General features: G+C 31.1%; 2 protein-coding genes across 12 annotated transcripts in view; both read right to left on the bottom strand.

Moving 5' to 3' along the window:
* The window catches only part of LOC110027410 (UPF0454 protein C12orf49 homolog), a 42,695-nt gene extending 38,877 nt beyond the window's left edge, over window positions 1–3,818 (bottom strand). For all 9 annotated transcript variants that reach the window (XM_020728836.1, XM_020728833.1, XM_020728835.1 and 6 more), the window contains exon 1: window positions 3,682–3,818. In XM_020728836.1, coding sequence (XP_020584495.1) covers window positions 3,682–3,779 — 98 coding nt within the window. In that variant the 5' untranslated portion in view covers window positions 3,780–3,818. The remainder of the gene's footprint in view (window positions 1–3,681) is intronic.
* Window positions 3,819–6,471: 2,653 nt separating this feature from the next.
* On the bottom strand, window positions 6,472–13,576 carry LOC110027483. Of its 3 annotated transcripts, none has more exons than XM_020728934.1 (8): window positions 13,334–13,576; window positions 12,880–13,045; window positions 12,601–12,663; window positions 11,975–12,041; window positions 11,792–11,892; window positions 8,271–8,315; window positions 7,689–8,162; window positions 6,472–6,748 (listed from the first exon to the last, which is right to left on the bottom strand). In XM_020728934.1, exons 2-8 carry the CDS (start codon window positions 13,012–13,014, stop codon window positions 6,575–6,577), a joined length of 1,059 nt encoding a protein of 352 aa, XP_020584593.1. In that variant the 5' UTR covers window positions 13,015–13,045; window positions 13,334–13,576; the 3' UTR covers window positions 6,472–6,574. The 3 variants fall into 3 exon arrangements, with proteins under 3 accessions (XP_020584593.1, XP_020584596.1, XP_020584595.1); XM_020728937.1 differs by lacking the exon at window positions 13,334–13,576 and adding an exon at window positions 13,163–13,218; XM_020728936.1 differs by lacking the exon at window positions 13,334–13,576 and adding an exon at window positions 13,129–13,153.
* Window positions 13,577–15,932: the final 2,356 nt, after the last annotated feature.

Raw genomic sequence — 15,932 nt, forward strand, 5'->3', positions numbered from 1 at the left:
AGTAAGCCAAGAAACTCCCAAATCTCCTAAATATTTCATACTTCAATTGGGATATGATCAGGTCCTACAGACTTTCCACCCCGGGTTTTCTTTAAAGCTTCCTCAACTTCTTTTTTACTAATGCGATGGTAAAAATGAAACGTTTTATTATTATTAACGATATTAAGATCACTAAAGTCGATCGTATTCATTAAAAAGTTTATCAAAATAACTCACCCAACTATATTGAATATTTAAAAAAAAAAACACTTTTTGATTTTCATCTTTAATACACTTTACTTGAACTAAATCTTCACTTTTCTTTTCTCTTTTTTTGGCTAGCTTATACATATATTTTTCACCCTCCTTTAGTATCTAATCTATTATAAAGATCATTAAAAGCAGAATTTGTAGTGTTACATACTGTTCCTTTAGACTCCCTATAGGTCATTTGATATTTTTTTCAGTTTTATAAGCTTTTACATTTAAATCAATTTTTATAACAAAAATTCTTAAATTTTATCTTTTCTTACACAATATTATTCCACCACCAACTATTTTTATTCAAAGAAACTTTTTCTTGTGATTCTTCAAGTACATCTTTTGCTACTTGTTTGATAGTATTTGTTATTTTATCCTACATAGCATTTGCTTCATCATGAATAACCTAAATTTTAAAATCTTGAATTTTACTCATAAAAATAATTTTATTTGTGTCTTTTAGGTTCCCACATCTAATTATATGATGATGAGCCCTAGTATTCTTTATTTAATAACTCTTCATCTTAAAATCTAGAACTAACAAACGATGTTGGGTACTTAAATCTTCACTTGGAATGACCTTACAATCTTTACAATTTCAACGATCTCTTCTTCTCATAAGAAAATAATCAATTTATATTTTATTAGATCCATTCTTATAAGTAATAAGATGTTCATAACTTTTCTTTAATAAAGTATTAGTAATAACAAAATCATACGCTAAAGAAAAAACTAAAATAGTTCTATCATCTTCATTAGTCACTCCAAAACCGTAGCCACCATGAATATTTCTAAAATCTTCTACCACTCTACCGAACATGTCCATTTAAATCTCCTCCAATAAAAATTTTTTCTTCAAAAGGTATCATTTGTATTAGGTCTTCTAAGTCTTTCCAGAATTTACCTTTAAACCCTATATCTAAACCTACTTGAGGAGCACAAGTACTTATAATATTAAAAATCTTAGTATCAATGATAATCTTAAGTGTTATAATTTTATCTCCAACTCTATTAATTTTTACAATATTATCTTTCAAACTCTTATTTATAATTACACCTACATTATTTCTAGTGCAACTCTTACCAGAATACCAAAGTTTAAAACCTAAGTTATAAATCTCCTTAGCCTTTTCTCCAACCCATGTAGTTTCTTGAATACATAAGATATTAATCTTTCTATAAATCATAATATCAATTAATTCCATTAATTTATCATTGAGAGTGCCTATATTCCAAGATCATACCCTAATATTAATTTCATTAGTTTCACGACAAAACTTCTTTACCCGCATTCGTCTGTAATATGGAAATTCTTGCTTATTTGACATTATATCCGAGCGTAGGTGTAGTGACCCTTGCACGTTTTTTACTGTATTCAAGTTATACAGCGCATCGCTTTCAGAGGGCGCCCTAACACTTACACAATGATCAAAAGGATTCATGTCATGATTATTTCGATAAGTTTTATGTTGGTTGTCGATTACCTAACACAACACTCAACTTCTCACATACGGGCTTGAAACTGACAATGGCAGTGTTATAAATATTTGATAAATATGCCACTAATTTTGTCACTATTGTTTCTAATAATTTATCACATTCAAATTTCAATACAAAAATAGCAACAATAAGCCTATATCCCACTAAGTTGGGCCAGCTATGAATCCTTTTTGGTTAAAATATAAAATTATAATTTAATTAAATCATCTAGCAATTTGTTCATTGCAGATTTTCATCATTTGTATATCTCTAGTAATAGGTATTATCTTTAAAGTGCACAAGATAGAAGAAAGTTATTATAAAACTATAAAATAAGTCATCATATAGGCAATTATATTAATATTAAAGCAACGTTTCATTGAATTATTAAACAATAATGCTCAAGCTTTTTCATTTAAATGTCGAGCTTTGAAAACTTAATACAAGCTTAATAAATTTTGAAAATAAATAAACATCAATGAGTTTTATACTAATGAGTATCGAGTTTTTCATTAAAAGTACTAATTTACTTAGCACCCTAATTTTTAAACACTCTAAAAGGGCATGTGATATAATATATCACTAGAATTAACTTATTGTGTGTTAAAAAAGATATGTGCATTTCAATGGTATGTAAGAAGTTTTAAAATAAGATCTAATGGAGCATTGACTTATTAAAAATATTTGTGAAGTAACCAAAGAATATTCAATCACACTAAGATTATAAAAAATATATATAATAAGCCAAACATATAAAGATTACTACAACAAATATTAAAGGTGGTGCCTTGTTATGTACTATTCACAGATGAAATACTTTTAATCAATCAAACGTCTATGAAAATAAGTTAAATGTTAAAGCAATGGAGAAACTATTTTGAAGATAAAGAACTTATAATAATTAGGACAAAATGAAATATACGGCATGAAATTTTGGTTGATATGATATTAACAAATCAATATTATTAGTTAGTTGAAGTGAGGCCTAGTTGTGTTAGGTTCAAGTATCATGAATTTAATGAGTGCAAGAATCGAACATATATGATAATAAATCTGCTAGAGAAAAAGGTTGAGTTGTTAAAATAGCAAGTGTTTCAGGTTATGTTGTAGGAGGAAATCATGGAGAGTTACAAATAAACTTTTATGCCATGCGAAAACGAATTTTGGGGGGAGGGGTAGGGGGAGGTGGAGGGGGAGGAGTTGGGGTGCGCGGTTGGTGAACAGCATCTATTGAAGATAAGATAATAAAAATTAGATTTAGATGGTTCAAAGAATACAAATAAGGGTGAAAGAAATGCATTAATAGCAAGTGGATAAAATTAATACCAAGGGATTAGGAAGAAAAACAAGTAGAGCGATAATAACATGAAATTGTGCTAAAAAAATTTAAGATCTCATGCAACATTCAACAAGAACTGATGAATGATGAGAATTCATAAATCCAACCAAAAATAGTTGGGATAAGGCTAATAATGATGGTCTTGATGATGATGTCGTTCAAATTCCATTCCTAAAATAACCCCATGAGTGCTTGTTTGCCCCGTGAAGGGTTTTTTCCCAAAAGTGAATAAAAGAATAAATAAATCAAACGCATGCCCGATTCAAGAAGAAAAAAACAAAAATTACCCGCACTGCAACCTTAAACTTAATTTTAAGAGCTTCAAAATACAATATAATATGCAAATTTAAACCCCAAAAAATAACTTTTAATTTATATAAATCATATTCATGGCTTCGATTGTAGACGTACAGTGCCTACATAATCCAACCTCGTTCTTCCAGGAATTATTGATAAAATTCACTCATTTTCTCTTGATTTGCTAATATTTCTTCTGCATTTAAAAAGTTTTCGGCAAATTTGAAAGGTTTTGTCATCTCGAACTGTTCTGATCAGTGGGTACGCGAAATATGTAAATAGATTCAAAAGAAAGCCTATACAGCTATGTATCGATAAACCCTTACCGGATTCCGGCGATTTTATGAGAAAAACTGAAGAATGTTAGAATCCAAAGGATCCGCAATAGAATGTCGGCTGTGATGAACCCACGATAATCTCCCATTTGGGAGACGCTAATTCAGCTTCGGGTCCGGACTCCGCTCCGGACGTGAGCTTCTAGACTCTCGTTAATATTGATGACTCCTAAAGCAATTATTGCGTGCGGAGTTTGGTCCCGACCGTAGATCACGATGATCTACGGTCAGAATTATTTTCATTTTTTAAAAGAAAATAAAAAAATTTTCGATGGGACCCACCGAAATACATCGGGACCCCAGATCAGGTGATCTACAGTCCGGATCGGTCACCGCACGCACGCTGCGTGCGGTAACCGATCCGTATGGAATAATTTTTCCCTAAAGTAGCTCTATCTGTCACGAATTTTCAGGTTATTTTTGAGTTATTTTGTTATTTTAAATAACGTAGAAGTAACCCATAAATAAAGACCGCAGGTTATTTCTAGGTTATTTCAAGATTATTAAAAATAACTCAGAAATAACCTGAAAATATCGCACGTAGAGCTACGTCAGGAGTCCGGACAGAAAATGCGCTCCATTAATATATAATTGTCATGTCTTTCACATTGGCCGCGAAAGTTATAGGAGTGTAATTGTATAAGCTATTTAGGGTGTTCTTTTTTTTTTGTTCTTTGGCTCCACTCCTATTTAATCTCCAATAACTTTTTGTAATTTCACTTCAATAACCTCTTATATTAACCTCCACAATAATCCCTAAATAACCTCAAGGATTTCACCTCAATAATCTCCAATAACCTTAGGGATGTAGCATGTCTGGTGGTATACCCACATTCAATTCTTTTTACCTTTATATATATATATATATATATATATATATATATATATATATATATATATCTATCTGTGTGTGTGTGTTGTGTATCCCGTACTGTTGGTTGGCATTCACGATATAAGACCTCTCAGGTCGGGGGTTAGAATCTCCTCTCGCACAGTTGGCCTTAAGGAGGTGATACTCGAATGGTTTGACACATTAAAGGTATATATATATATATATTGATACTTAATATGACTTCAAAAATATTACTGTTATTAAATTCTAGAAGTAAAATGCAACTTTTAAGAAATAGTATTATGAGAACAGCACATTGTTTATAAAAAAAAAATTAAGAATTACATATGTTAATACATGTGATTTTTGTGAAATGTAGATAAATCCTCCAATAATTTTTTGGTGATTCTAAAATAAAAAAGGAACCAAAAATTTACATAAATATGCCCACAATATATATACATGATTGTTTAAATACTTTAATATTTATTTAGTTTGATAAATATTTGAAATTATTTTCATATGAAATTATATTTGAGATGTCCATATTTATTTATTTTTCATGATACCTACTCAATTAAGCAATGTCTCATTTTTTGCAATCACCATGCAAGAGAGCAACCACAATAATGGAGTCTCCTACCCTAGCATTCATTAATCTAAAAATCATTCCCTCAATAAGAATGCCATAATCTACATTATGAAGGCATTTCAAGATTATCCCTAGAAGACCATATTCATGGGATAGAAAAGCATGAAGCCTTTATTGAACACATAAAGTACTTGATTTTAAGTATATTTATATTTGGATCATAACAACCTTATTTTCATTGGGTTGATCTCATCAAAACATTAAGTTTGCCAATCACTTTTCCTAAATCATAATTTGAATGGTCATAATTTACTTTTTATTATTTTTATAGTAGGATTTGTGTTTGATTTATGGATTTCTAATGACAAATTATTTTCCTTTTTTTTTTCAAATATTCAAATTTAAGTAGTACAAAAGTAAATTTAGGCTTAAGATTCAACTAACAAAATTTTAATCTAAAAGAAAATTTGAGGTGAAACTAACTAAATTTATCTAAATTAGAATTCATTATTTTTAAAAGTTGGTATGCCAAAATAATCTACAAATATTCTAAATTTTTTTTTATTCAAAATTTTTAAACTCAAAAGTGGTTTTTGAGACTCAATTGGGTCAGACAAATATCAAAACATGTAGAGACAATTACTATTATTGATATGTCTCTAACAAATTTTCATTATCCGGCATGAATCTTGAAGCATGAAACAGATCTCAAAACAATCTTTTGAGCAAAAAAGATTCAAACTTAAATCAATAGTCATCTAGAGCATTAATTTCAGCAAACTTATAGTCAAACTGAAGAACTTGATGAGACAAACTGCATTTGATCTAATCCAAAAGTATCACACACGTATATCAAATTAATTTTAAAAAATAGTGGATTATTATTATTCTTTTTTTTTTTTTTTTTGGGTGCTACAACATTAATGATAGTAGAAAGACTTTTACACCTTATCATTGCATGAATATTTTGAATAAAAATAAAACTAATTTAACAAAAGCATTAAACTATTTATACGTAAACCTCAAAAAAGAAATTAGGCTTAATTGAAATAATTTATTATACAAGCAAGATAAAAGTAGAACTTAAAATTTCCACTTTTTTACAAAAAATGTGTTTGTAAAATGCAACATACCCAAAGTGATCAAGTCTGAAGATTGACAATGAAGATCATGCCAAGCTAAAAAATACATTGCAAACATGCCCAAAGTGATGAAAGTATAAATACTTTAAAAACTGCAGACAAATAAATACATTGAGATCTTCATCATATTCATATTTCAACACTCAAACTTTCTAACTTTAACAAAAAAATTAAAAAAGAATAAAATAAAATAAAAAACTATATAACAATATCAATTTTCAAAACTAACCTAAACTATAAGAACTCACAGACAATGTATGAAGAAGTGCAGAAATGTTATTTACAGAGATTAGAGGGTGTACATTCTGTAATTTTCTTTTACTTGAGGAAGAAGAACTTCCAAATCTCTCTGTCAGAGAGCTCTGTTAACAGATGCGAACCAAAAAGACCTTCGTCATCCATCAGAGCTCTCAGCTGCTTCGCAGCTCCGTTGGTGCCGACGAAATTCTTCTTCGCAGCCAGATAGAGCACGCCGTATGGCGGCCTCAGGCACTGCAGAAACATATAACATTTATATGAGAGTGCTGTCCATAAACCTTTTTTGCAAAATCAATTATGTAAATAGAATTGCAATTTTTTATTTCCCATCTTGAGAAAGAAATTTCAATGGATTCTTATCATTAAAATTTGAGGCATTTACATATATACCACACAATTCTTACATATTTACATAACTAGCACCTAAAGTTCTTAATCGACATGTCTAGCACTCGAATCTGTAACATCATGTTAAAAAGGCCACCATTATCAGCTTTTTTGAAACGCAAATACACGTTTTCATGCATAAATTTATAAGAGCAAAGTGTCATGAATGTAAATATAAAATTTTAGACGTTAAATATGTAAATACATAAGAACTGTGTGGTATGGTATGTATGTAAATTTCCCCCAAGAAAACACTTAGAATATATCTGAAAAGAAAGCTGTAGTCAAACAGAAATCGAAAAATTGTTTGAAAAATAGAAGAAAAAATTACATACATACCACTCAATTTTTACTTGCACACCACTTCACTTATGTATGAGAAGGTAAATTTCACTTTTTGAAAGTTAACATAGTGGTATTTTGTATGTGACAAGAAAAACTTGGGTGGTATAAATGTAAAAAACAAAGTTTTGGTGTCCGATACACAAATACATAAGTGGATGGAATGTACGTAAATGCCAAAAAAAAACTACAAAAATACTACCCAATAAACTCATAGTCCAATTTAACACTGGAATAAAATGTCTTCAGACATCTAGCTTAGAATGATTTAACTTAGGAATCTAGCAAGATACTTGGCGGGTTCCTACTCCATTTTGAAATTAGCAATAAATATAAATATATAGGTGTCAGATATCTAAATACATAAGATTGTGTGGTATATATGTAAATGCCCAAATAAAAAACTTGCATTTTGTGAGGAAAGAAGCAATAATGAGAAAATAACCTTGGTTATGAGTCTATAAAGCTTCTTGAGAGAGCTGGCTGAGTATGGTATCTCAGTGATTAAGATAATATCATATCCTCCATCTCCTTGATCCGCTTCGCTCGCCCTCTCCCATGCGCGGCTTCCAGAGAGCTTCCTCGACCTTCTATTGCTCGGTGCTTCTAGGCCTATAATGCTGCCATCCTGGCTACTGTAACCATCCATCAAATCCTCCTCCGAAAAGCTGAGACACATACCGGCAGCAGGATCAGAACAGTCTATTCCTATGACAGATAAGACCGTGTGAAGCTCAGCCCAGTCGCCGGCATAGAAATGGACATCAGGAGCTAACTGCTGTCGAGACGGAGTAAGAGGACTCTCCGGCTGACGTGTCTTTCTATCTCGAGCCTGTTCCAGATTTGCGAGAACATTGGGAATGGTTGTGCATCTTATGGCTTCAGCATTTAGGTCCTGGAAATGGACAGTGGCTGCACCCTGGAAGAGGGTGACAATTGCAAAAAATATATATATATATTGTCAGGATGTGAGGAATTGTGCAGTTAATTGTGAATGACATTCAAGTTTTGCAGGAAGAAGTAGTACCTTCAAGCAAGCAAATATTCCAGGAAGGCCATATCCACAGCTAAGCTGACAAAGATTAAGGAGAAGATTTTAGAGATTTATACTTCAAGGAACATAATTTCTACATTTATATCCATTTCGAATTGCAACTAATATATAAAAGACAATGAGTTCTATATAGTCATTTAAATGAAGATATAAGGCATTTCAAAAGTTTGGATTCTATAATATATCATTTGTTTCTATTTTCCCTCTAGCACATTGATAAATTTAAGGGGCTTTACATACATATGAATGGATTCTATAATATTTACATGTACAATATCAAATTTTCATTATTTACCCACACACAATAAATATGTTTTCGTAGAGAGCCTGCTTGAACTCTCCAAAATCTATGAGGATGCCAGAATCATAATAGTTGGGAAGATAAGCAGCTTCGAGGTCTTAATTCCTCTACCATCTATTTGTCCTTCTCTCACCCCCTACCCTTTTCTTAATTACTCTTCTCCCTCGATTTCCATATTTAAGAGCATTTTTCTCAACCGCCATTAATCCCACTGCCTCATTGTGCATTCATTTGGCATATCCCCTTTACTAGGAACCACCACTATCAATAAGATAAATGTAGGTAGACTACAAGTAAAATATACATTTATTAATTTAGTTACAATGATAAGGTTGCATAAAAGTTGTTTCACTTACAAAGATTGAGTGACATGAAAGAAAATACAAACATTATGAATTAAATTATGAATAGAGCAACATATATCTACTAGAGATTAGAAGATCTTTATGAAATTGGCATATAATGAGTAATGTTTAATGTACCTTTTTTCCCCGACATATTCATATTCATCTTATTGCCAACATTGTACAAGGACAACTATTTTATCTTAATCAAGTAATACTCTAACCATCAATAGTCATTTCTCGCCCTATTCTTCAAAGTCTTACCGTACATTCATCTTAATATTCTCGTTTCTACCAATTCAATTAAGCTATTAGTGCTACCGTTATTGTTAGATGAAAATCTATAGTTAAGATAATTAATTAAATTTGAATTTTATGAAATTTTTAAGAAATTTATATACTTTTTGCCATGATACTTCTATATTAAAAAGGACTTTTGGGTGCACCTCCATTTTAGACTCAACTCTAGAGGATATACTCTTAATAATATAACCTTTTTATTTTGGTTAAAACATGTCAAATTACTTAAAATTCTAAAAAAAAGTATTATTTTTATCTGGTAGCAATACTGAGTAAAAAATTACAACCTAAAATCAACATATTCCTAAATCTCTTATCCTCTAAATATGGCTTACATTCTAACTTTTCACTTATTTTAGAAGTTCCTTCAACAAGCATATACAAAGTGGCTTCACTTTAAAAATTCCTTATAAAGATCTTGATAACCAAAATAACAAAATACATAATAAATGTCAATTCTTGATGAAAAGTCTAGTAATTGAAAACTTTGCCACTCAAAGATTATTTATAATGCTTGTGGGCATTCCAAAGTGCGGCCCACACTACTGAGATATGGGGATGATGAGTGCTTTCAAGAGGCAAATTAAAATATTGAAAATAATGCTTCCTAAAATTTTTAACCTCTAATTTGGACTCTATTTTCTTGGTCCAATGATTTTCCAAAGACATGAGCAACCACGGTTAATTACCACCTCTACAAGGGGGAGCACTTATGATTAAGGTTGGTGGTGCCAACTCTCATAAGCACATTATCACAATAGCTCTCAAATGTGTTGCTACAATGAACTGATTGGAGAAAGAGAATATTTGATTGACTCTCATGCTTGAAGGGATTTGGTTTGGAGAATGATGAATTGTCCGAGCAAGATCTCATAGTTTTGTCATCTTGAGCAAACTCTAAATCCTCCTGTAATCACTATCATTCCCAAGCATGTCAAAGCAGATCCCTTTGAGTCCATTAACCTAATTTAGACCCGAAGCTCGCTAGGCCATTCTTATCTTAGAGAAATTTAAAATATCAATGATTCTCTTTATTATTTCATCATAAGTATCTTAACACATCTTTGACACACATTTTATCCATGATTCACACAAATTAAATTTTAAAATAATCAATATGTTTTGTCAAAATTAATAGAAGTCATATGGAGATCCTTTCATTGGTTCCGAAATACATCATTTGCATTACACAAAATTGCCTCCATAATACGGCCCTTCTTAATCAACTATAAATGTTATTTATTCTAAGGCCCTATTCCGCTACCCTCTCTCATAACTAGGGCTGAACAACTATAAATATACTAATCCGAATGAAAAATAATTTTGACTTGGTGCTTTATATTTATGCATTTTCTTGAAATGTAATTAAACTGAACATTTTGGATTGATCTATAATATAATCCATAATTTTGTTTATTTCACTTCTAAATTTTATTAACAAAACTCTAATTTATCAAAATCTCACAACATTTTGATCACCCTTGATGCTTTCATGTTTAACTAAAACCATATTATCTTCACTACTAATGCATATAATTTTGTTTAAGCTTAGTAACTCTAATCTCATTTAATCATTTTAGATAGTATATATTATCACCTTTCTAGCTTAGTGCCAATCCAATTTTGAAAGTTTGGTCCCAAGAAAAAACTAAACAAAATAACTAAACAGTAATGATGCTTTAGCTAGGTTGGCAACCTTAATCAACAAACAATGGGTAACATTTCAAAGGATGACTAAATGATTATTTTTCAGTATAATTTGCAGATAATTGAGGGACTTGATGGGGAAATTTGATTGACTTTATTAAGCCATTAGGACAGATCTAAGCTATGGTTGAATATGGATGTTCAAAATTAGGGGGCCATCAATGATTAATTCTGTTAAGCCTCACAATATTTAGGTTGATAGGGGTAACACTTGTTGAAATTTAAATATAGGTTTAGATTGAAGCTGCTTATATTCAATCAATAATAGAGTTGATGGTACAGTAGCTAATAAAATATATGCTTGATTTTTATGCTAACAAACCCATCACAATGTAAATTAACCAACATTGTTCTGTAGAAAATATTGCTGAAATTGGAGCATTATATAACATTGGGAAATTTACATACCTAGCACACGATTCTTTTGTATTTACAGATCTCGCAGCGACACTTTCATATTTACATACATAACACATTGGTGCATTAACCCATCCATGCATGAAAAGGTGTATTTCACTTTAAAAAAATGGTAATAGTGTTATTATTTCTGTGATATTAATGATTTGAGTGCTATGTATGTAAACATGATATGTAAACATGAATGTAAATACATAAATACAAAAAAAAAAAATTGTGTTATGTACGTAAATTGCCCTTTAATTTCACTTAACCAATTAGCGAGAGCTCGAGTTATAAAGTCTTCTCTTTTCAAAACGAGTGTCATAAGATGATTTATAATGCTCTGCAATCAGGATTAACCAGAGAAAATAAAGTGCTAAAAAAACAAATCAATGTAACAAAGAATTAATTTTTTTACAAAAGGAAATATGACATTAATTTACCTCCAAAACACGTTTTCCTCTAAAACTCAACTGCCCATCACGAATTTCATGTTTGAGAATGTTTACAAGATCGAACGAACTTTCCCAAGATTTTAAATATCCTGAAACAGCATTAAAATTAACCAATCAGATCAGCTCATTCTTAAAATTCCATTTCGCAGCCTTGAACACATAATAGCTTACCATCATGTTTTGAAGATATTGTTTCTAAACTCGAAAAACCAATGATATCAGCCACACTAACTCTTCCCTGCAACATTCATGAAATTTAAAAATCCTCCATGGCCAAACTAACGAAAAATTTTTAGGTGAAACAGACTTTAATGCTTGTTAATAATGGTCAGTCCTACAAGAACAATAGAATTATAAATCACTAGCACAATATTATTTCCGAAAATTTACATATTTAGCACCCGATCTTTATGCATTTACATATCAAACACCCATAGTTTGAAATTTACACTTATAACTCCTTATTGTCATAAGTTTATGCGTGAAAAGGTGTATTTCAATTTTAAAAAGATAGCGATGGTGGTATTTTTTATGTGATTTTAAAGATTTGAGTGGTATGCATGTAAATGTAAAAATTTAAGCGTTACATATGCAAATTATATAAGAATTGAGTTGTACGTATGTAAATGCCTCTTTTTTTTCAACACAATGGTAGAATAAAATTCATAGCACTGGTATTTAGCTCTAGCTCGGGATCATCAATTATACAACTCAAATGCGCTAATTTCCTTCTTAGTACAGAGTATAGTTAGTGCAATAATCTGCGAGAAAAAAAAAACCATTTTTTAAGAGCAAACCTTAAAGATGTTGATGCCCTGTAAATCAACATTCTCCCCTGCATACTTGTAGGAATGAGCACTCTGCGAGAAGTAAGCAGAAAATTTCTGCTTAGTTGACAGCAGAAAAAAGAGAATGAAATGAAAATAAAGATGCTAGATAACATATAAGATTTATCTCTGGCTAAACCAATTATAACTAAAAATCCAAGGAAACTAAATGATCAAAACCTATTTAATAACAGCTGCAAATCTATCCAAATCATTTAAAAAAAAAACTTGAACTTGTAAATCGCATACCTTCGAAGGGGCAATCTCGACCGCAGGTGAAGGAAAATTAGAATCCCTTTCAGAAGCTATGGATAATCCATGGCCGGTCTTATCATGGGTTATCAAACCCATCAAACATTGAGAAAGAAGTGAAGGCGCACGCATTCTTGTTCTTGAATCCTCAATTTACTAAAATCTGAAACAAGAATTAACCGTGAATAAGCATCCCCGTACAAATTCATTCAAAGGCGAAAGCAGCGCACCAAAACAAATAATTACAATCAAATCTCGCACAATTCTCAAGAGAAATCACCAGATTCAGATACATAAAACCCTACAAAACTTCTCTAGAAATAGCGGCATAGCACAAATCAAGAAACCAAAACAAAACCGTGCCAGAGAATACGATAACTGCCCATCACATCACACGTGGAAAACTAATCTTCATTAACCAAACATATCGGAATTGTAAAAAAACCCTTACCTGGGTGAATAGAAATGGAAGTCGCCGTTGTAGAAAGAAGGGGGCAGATAGTTTATAAAGATAAAGATGAGACGGCAGCTTTAGAGAAAAAAGAACCCTAAATTCTTCAAAAGTCCGCCATGACCAGAGGACACAGAATTAGGTCAAAAGAGGGCTTGGGAGAGCAGCCAACGACCCAAGCGTGGAAGGAGAAGCTTCCCTGTTGTAACAAGGAAGAAAGAAGAAAGAATGCTTCCCATAATGAATTAGTTGCTCAAAATACCATATCTAATTTTAAAATTTTTATATCTATTTTATTTTTTATAATAATAATTAAAAAAAAAGATTAAGTTCATGCCATATACTTTTTATATATTTATATATTTAATAATTAAGCTATAATCTATACTTATATAACAATTTAATATAATAATCACATGTGAGCTTAAGATAGAAATTTGTATGCCATTTAAAGAAATAATTGATCTTAGAGGTTCAACAACAACAACAACAAGTGGGGCAGGCTGCATGAAAATTGAATGTCATATTTTCATTTAATTCTGATAAATTAAGATCTTTTTTTTTATACAATATGCCCAAGTCTTTCGAGGTCTACCTCTGCTTTTCTTAACATAAGACGAGTCTAAAACATCTACTCTAATAACTGGATCATCAGATAATCAACATTTAAATTGACCAAACCATCTAAGACGACTATCTCCAATTTTTTTCCACCACTGGACCTGCACCGACCCTATCACGAATATATATATTTCGCATTTTGTTTGTCTCTAAGTGTAAAGCCACCCATCCACCCAAGCATTCTCATCTCGACAACACTTAACTTAATTTTATGCTTCTATTTTAAAGGCCAACATTCTACGATCATATAGCATAGCAATTCTCACCAGCATTTTATAAAATTTTAATTTTAGTCTAAGCGGTATTTTTCTATCACGCAATAGACCCCAATCACTACTCTTCAGCCACCCAACTTGAATTCTACTAATAAAAACCCCATCTATATCACCATCATTTTGAACCATAGACTTTAAATATTTTAATGTTATTTGAATAAATAAAAAAAGCAATTAGGCAAAAATATATTAAAATTGTGTGACATGTATTTAAATTCTTAAATGTTAAATGAATTTAAATATTAATTGAATTAAATAAAAATTTAATAATAGTAATAATAATAATAATATTTTTATGTGATATTAAAGGTTGGAGTGTCATTTCTATAAATATAAGAAATTAAGTGTTAGATATATAAATATATAAAAATAATGTGGTGTATACTAAATCCCCAATAAATGGCATTTAAAATATTTATTAATAGATTTTCATGTCATTGAAAGATTAAGATATTAAATATATAAATAAGATTTAAGTATCAGAATATATATATGTTTATATACTTAATATGGATATCAAGGAAAAATTTAATTAATTGTTTGCTATTTTATCTAAAAAAAATTATAATTTTTATTTATTATGATGAAATCCTTAATATAGTAGTTTTCTACTTTTCTGATTTAGAATGGACCCACGCGCATAAATCCTGCTCGGTGGGTGGATTGGAGAATATTCCCCGTGTTTGATGGGTTGTTTTTTTTTTTTTTTAATTTCTATTATGAGAATATTGAGTATTTGATCAATTTAAGGTTGGGGGCGGTTTATAAGTGCGGCGATATTTTTGAAAATACCGCATAACAGTTTGGCTTGCGCATTTTTGAAAACGCTGTCTGCCGCGTTTTTGAAAACACTGTCTGCCGCGTTTGAGTTTTTTACACTAAACGCAAGCCGCGGGTCGACCCTGCGGTCAACCCGCGGACTGCGTTTCAGGATTAGCTGTTTATCCTGAAACGCACAAGTTGCCTCAAACAGATTCTTAATACAATTAATTACTTACATGATGTGTTTCAGTAGGTTGGGCTGTAAAGATTTTCAATCGTACATTAAAACTCAACCTTGCTTTTGGATAGTTGTGGACCAATGATATAAATTATTCATAGTTCTTAGAGAAAATTTTAATGATTTTTTGTGTGCACATTGTAAATATCTAAACTCTTGGTTTTATACCTGTTTATTTTTCGATTCTTCGTTTGATCTCAGTATGTTAAGAGTTGTGGATTCGGAATTGTCTTTCGAAAATATACACCTTAAGAGTTAGAGAAGAGAGAAGAAGGAGAGAGTGAAGAAAAGCGTTAGAAAATTCTTTGTAGATAGGCCGAGAGAAGGTCCGCAGACCGGGGTCCCTTTATTCATATTTTTCCCCCCTATTTATAGAAATGTATTTGTCCAATTGCAGAAACAAAAGAACGGTTATGGAAATCACCATTAATGAAATCAATGTGATAATATAATACTAAATTTGTATTACAATTTGAATTTAGATATGACGGTGATCAGTTAGTCGACGTGTTTTTGTTTGGTCGACCAAAGCGACAAGCCTCGTGGCAGACGTTCTTGTTGAGGTATAGGTGGTCGATCAGCCGGTTACATTTGACCAGCTTTTAGGGAGCTTCAACGGTTGGGATCGGAGATAGGCCCGCCGACCGGATTCGTCGATAATATATGTTGGTGGACTTGATCAATCTGTTAATCTTTCTGATGA

This window comes from Phalaenopsis equestris, unplaced genomic scaffold, assembly GCF_001263595.1.
Source record: "Phalaenopsis equestris unplaced genomic scaffold, ASM126359v1 Scaffold000428, whole genome shotgun sequence".
Taxonomy (NCBI): Eukaryota; Viridiplantae; Streptophyta; class Magnoliopsida; order Asparagales; family Orchidaceae; genus Phalaenopsis; species Phalaenopsis equestris.

Coding starts and splice junctions, on each gene's coding strand:
- LOC110027483 (XM_020728934.1), bottom strand. CDS start 13,014: ATGCGTGCGCCTTCACTTCTTTCTCAATGTTTGATGGGTTTGATAACC. Junction 8,163..8,270: donor GAATATTTGCTTGCTTGAAG/GTACTACTTCTT, acceptor ACCCTCTTCCAG/GGTGCAGCCACTGTCCATTT. Junction 6,749..7,688: donor TTTATAGACTCATAACCAAG/GTTATTTTCTCA, acceptor ATGTTTCTGCAG/TGCCTGAGGCCGCCATACGG.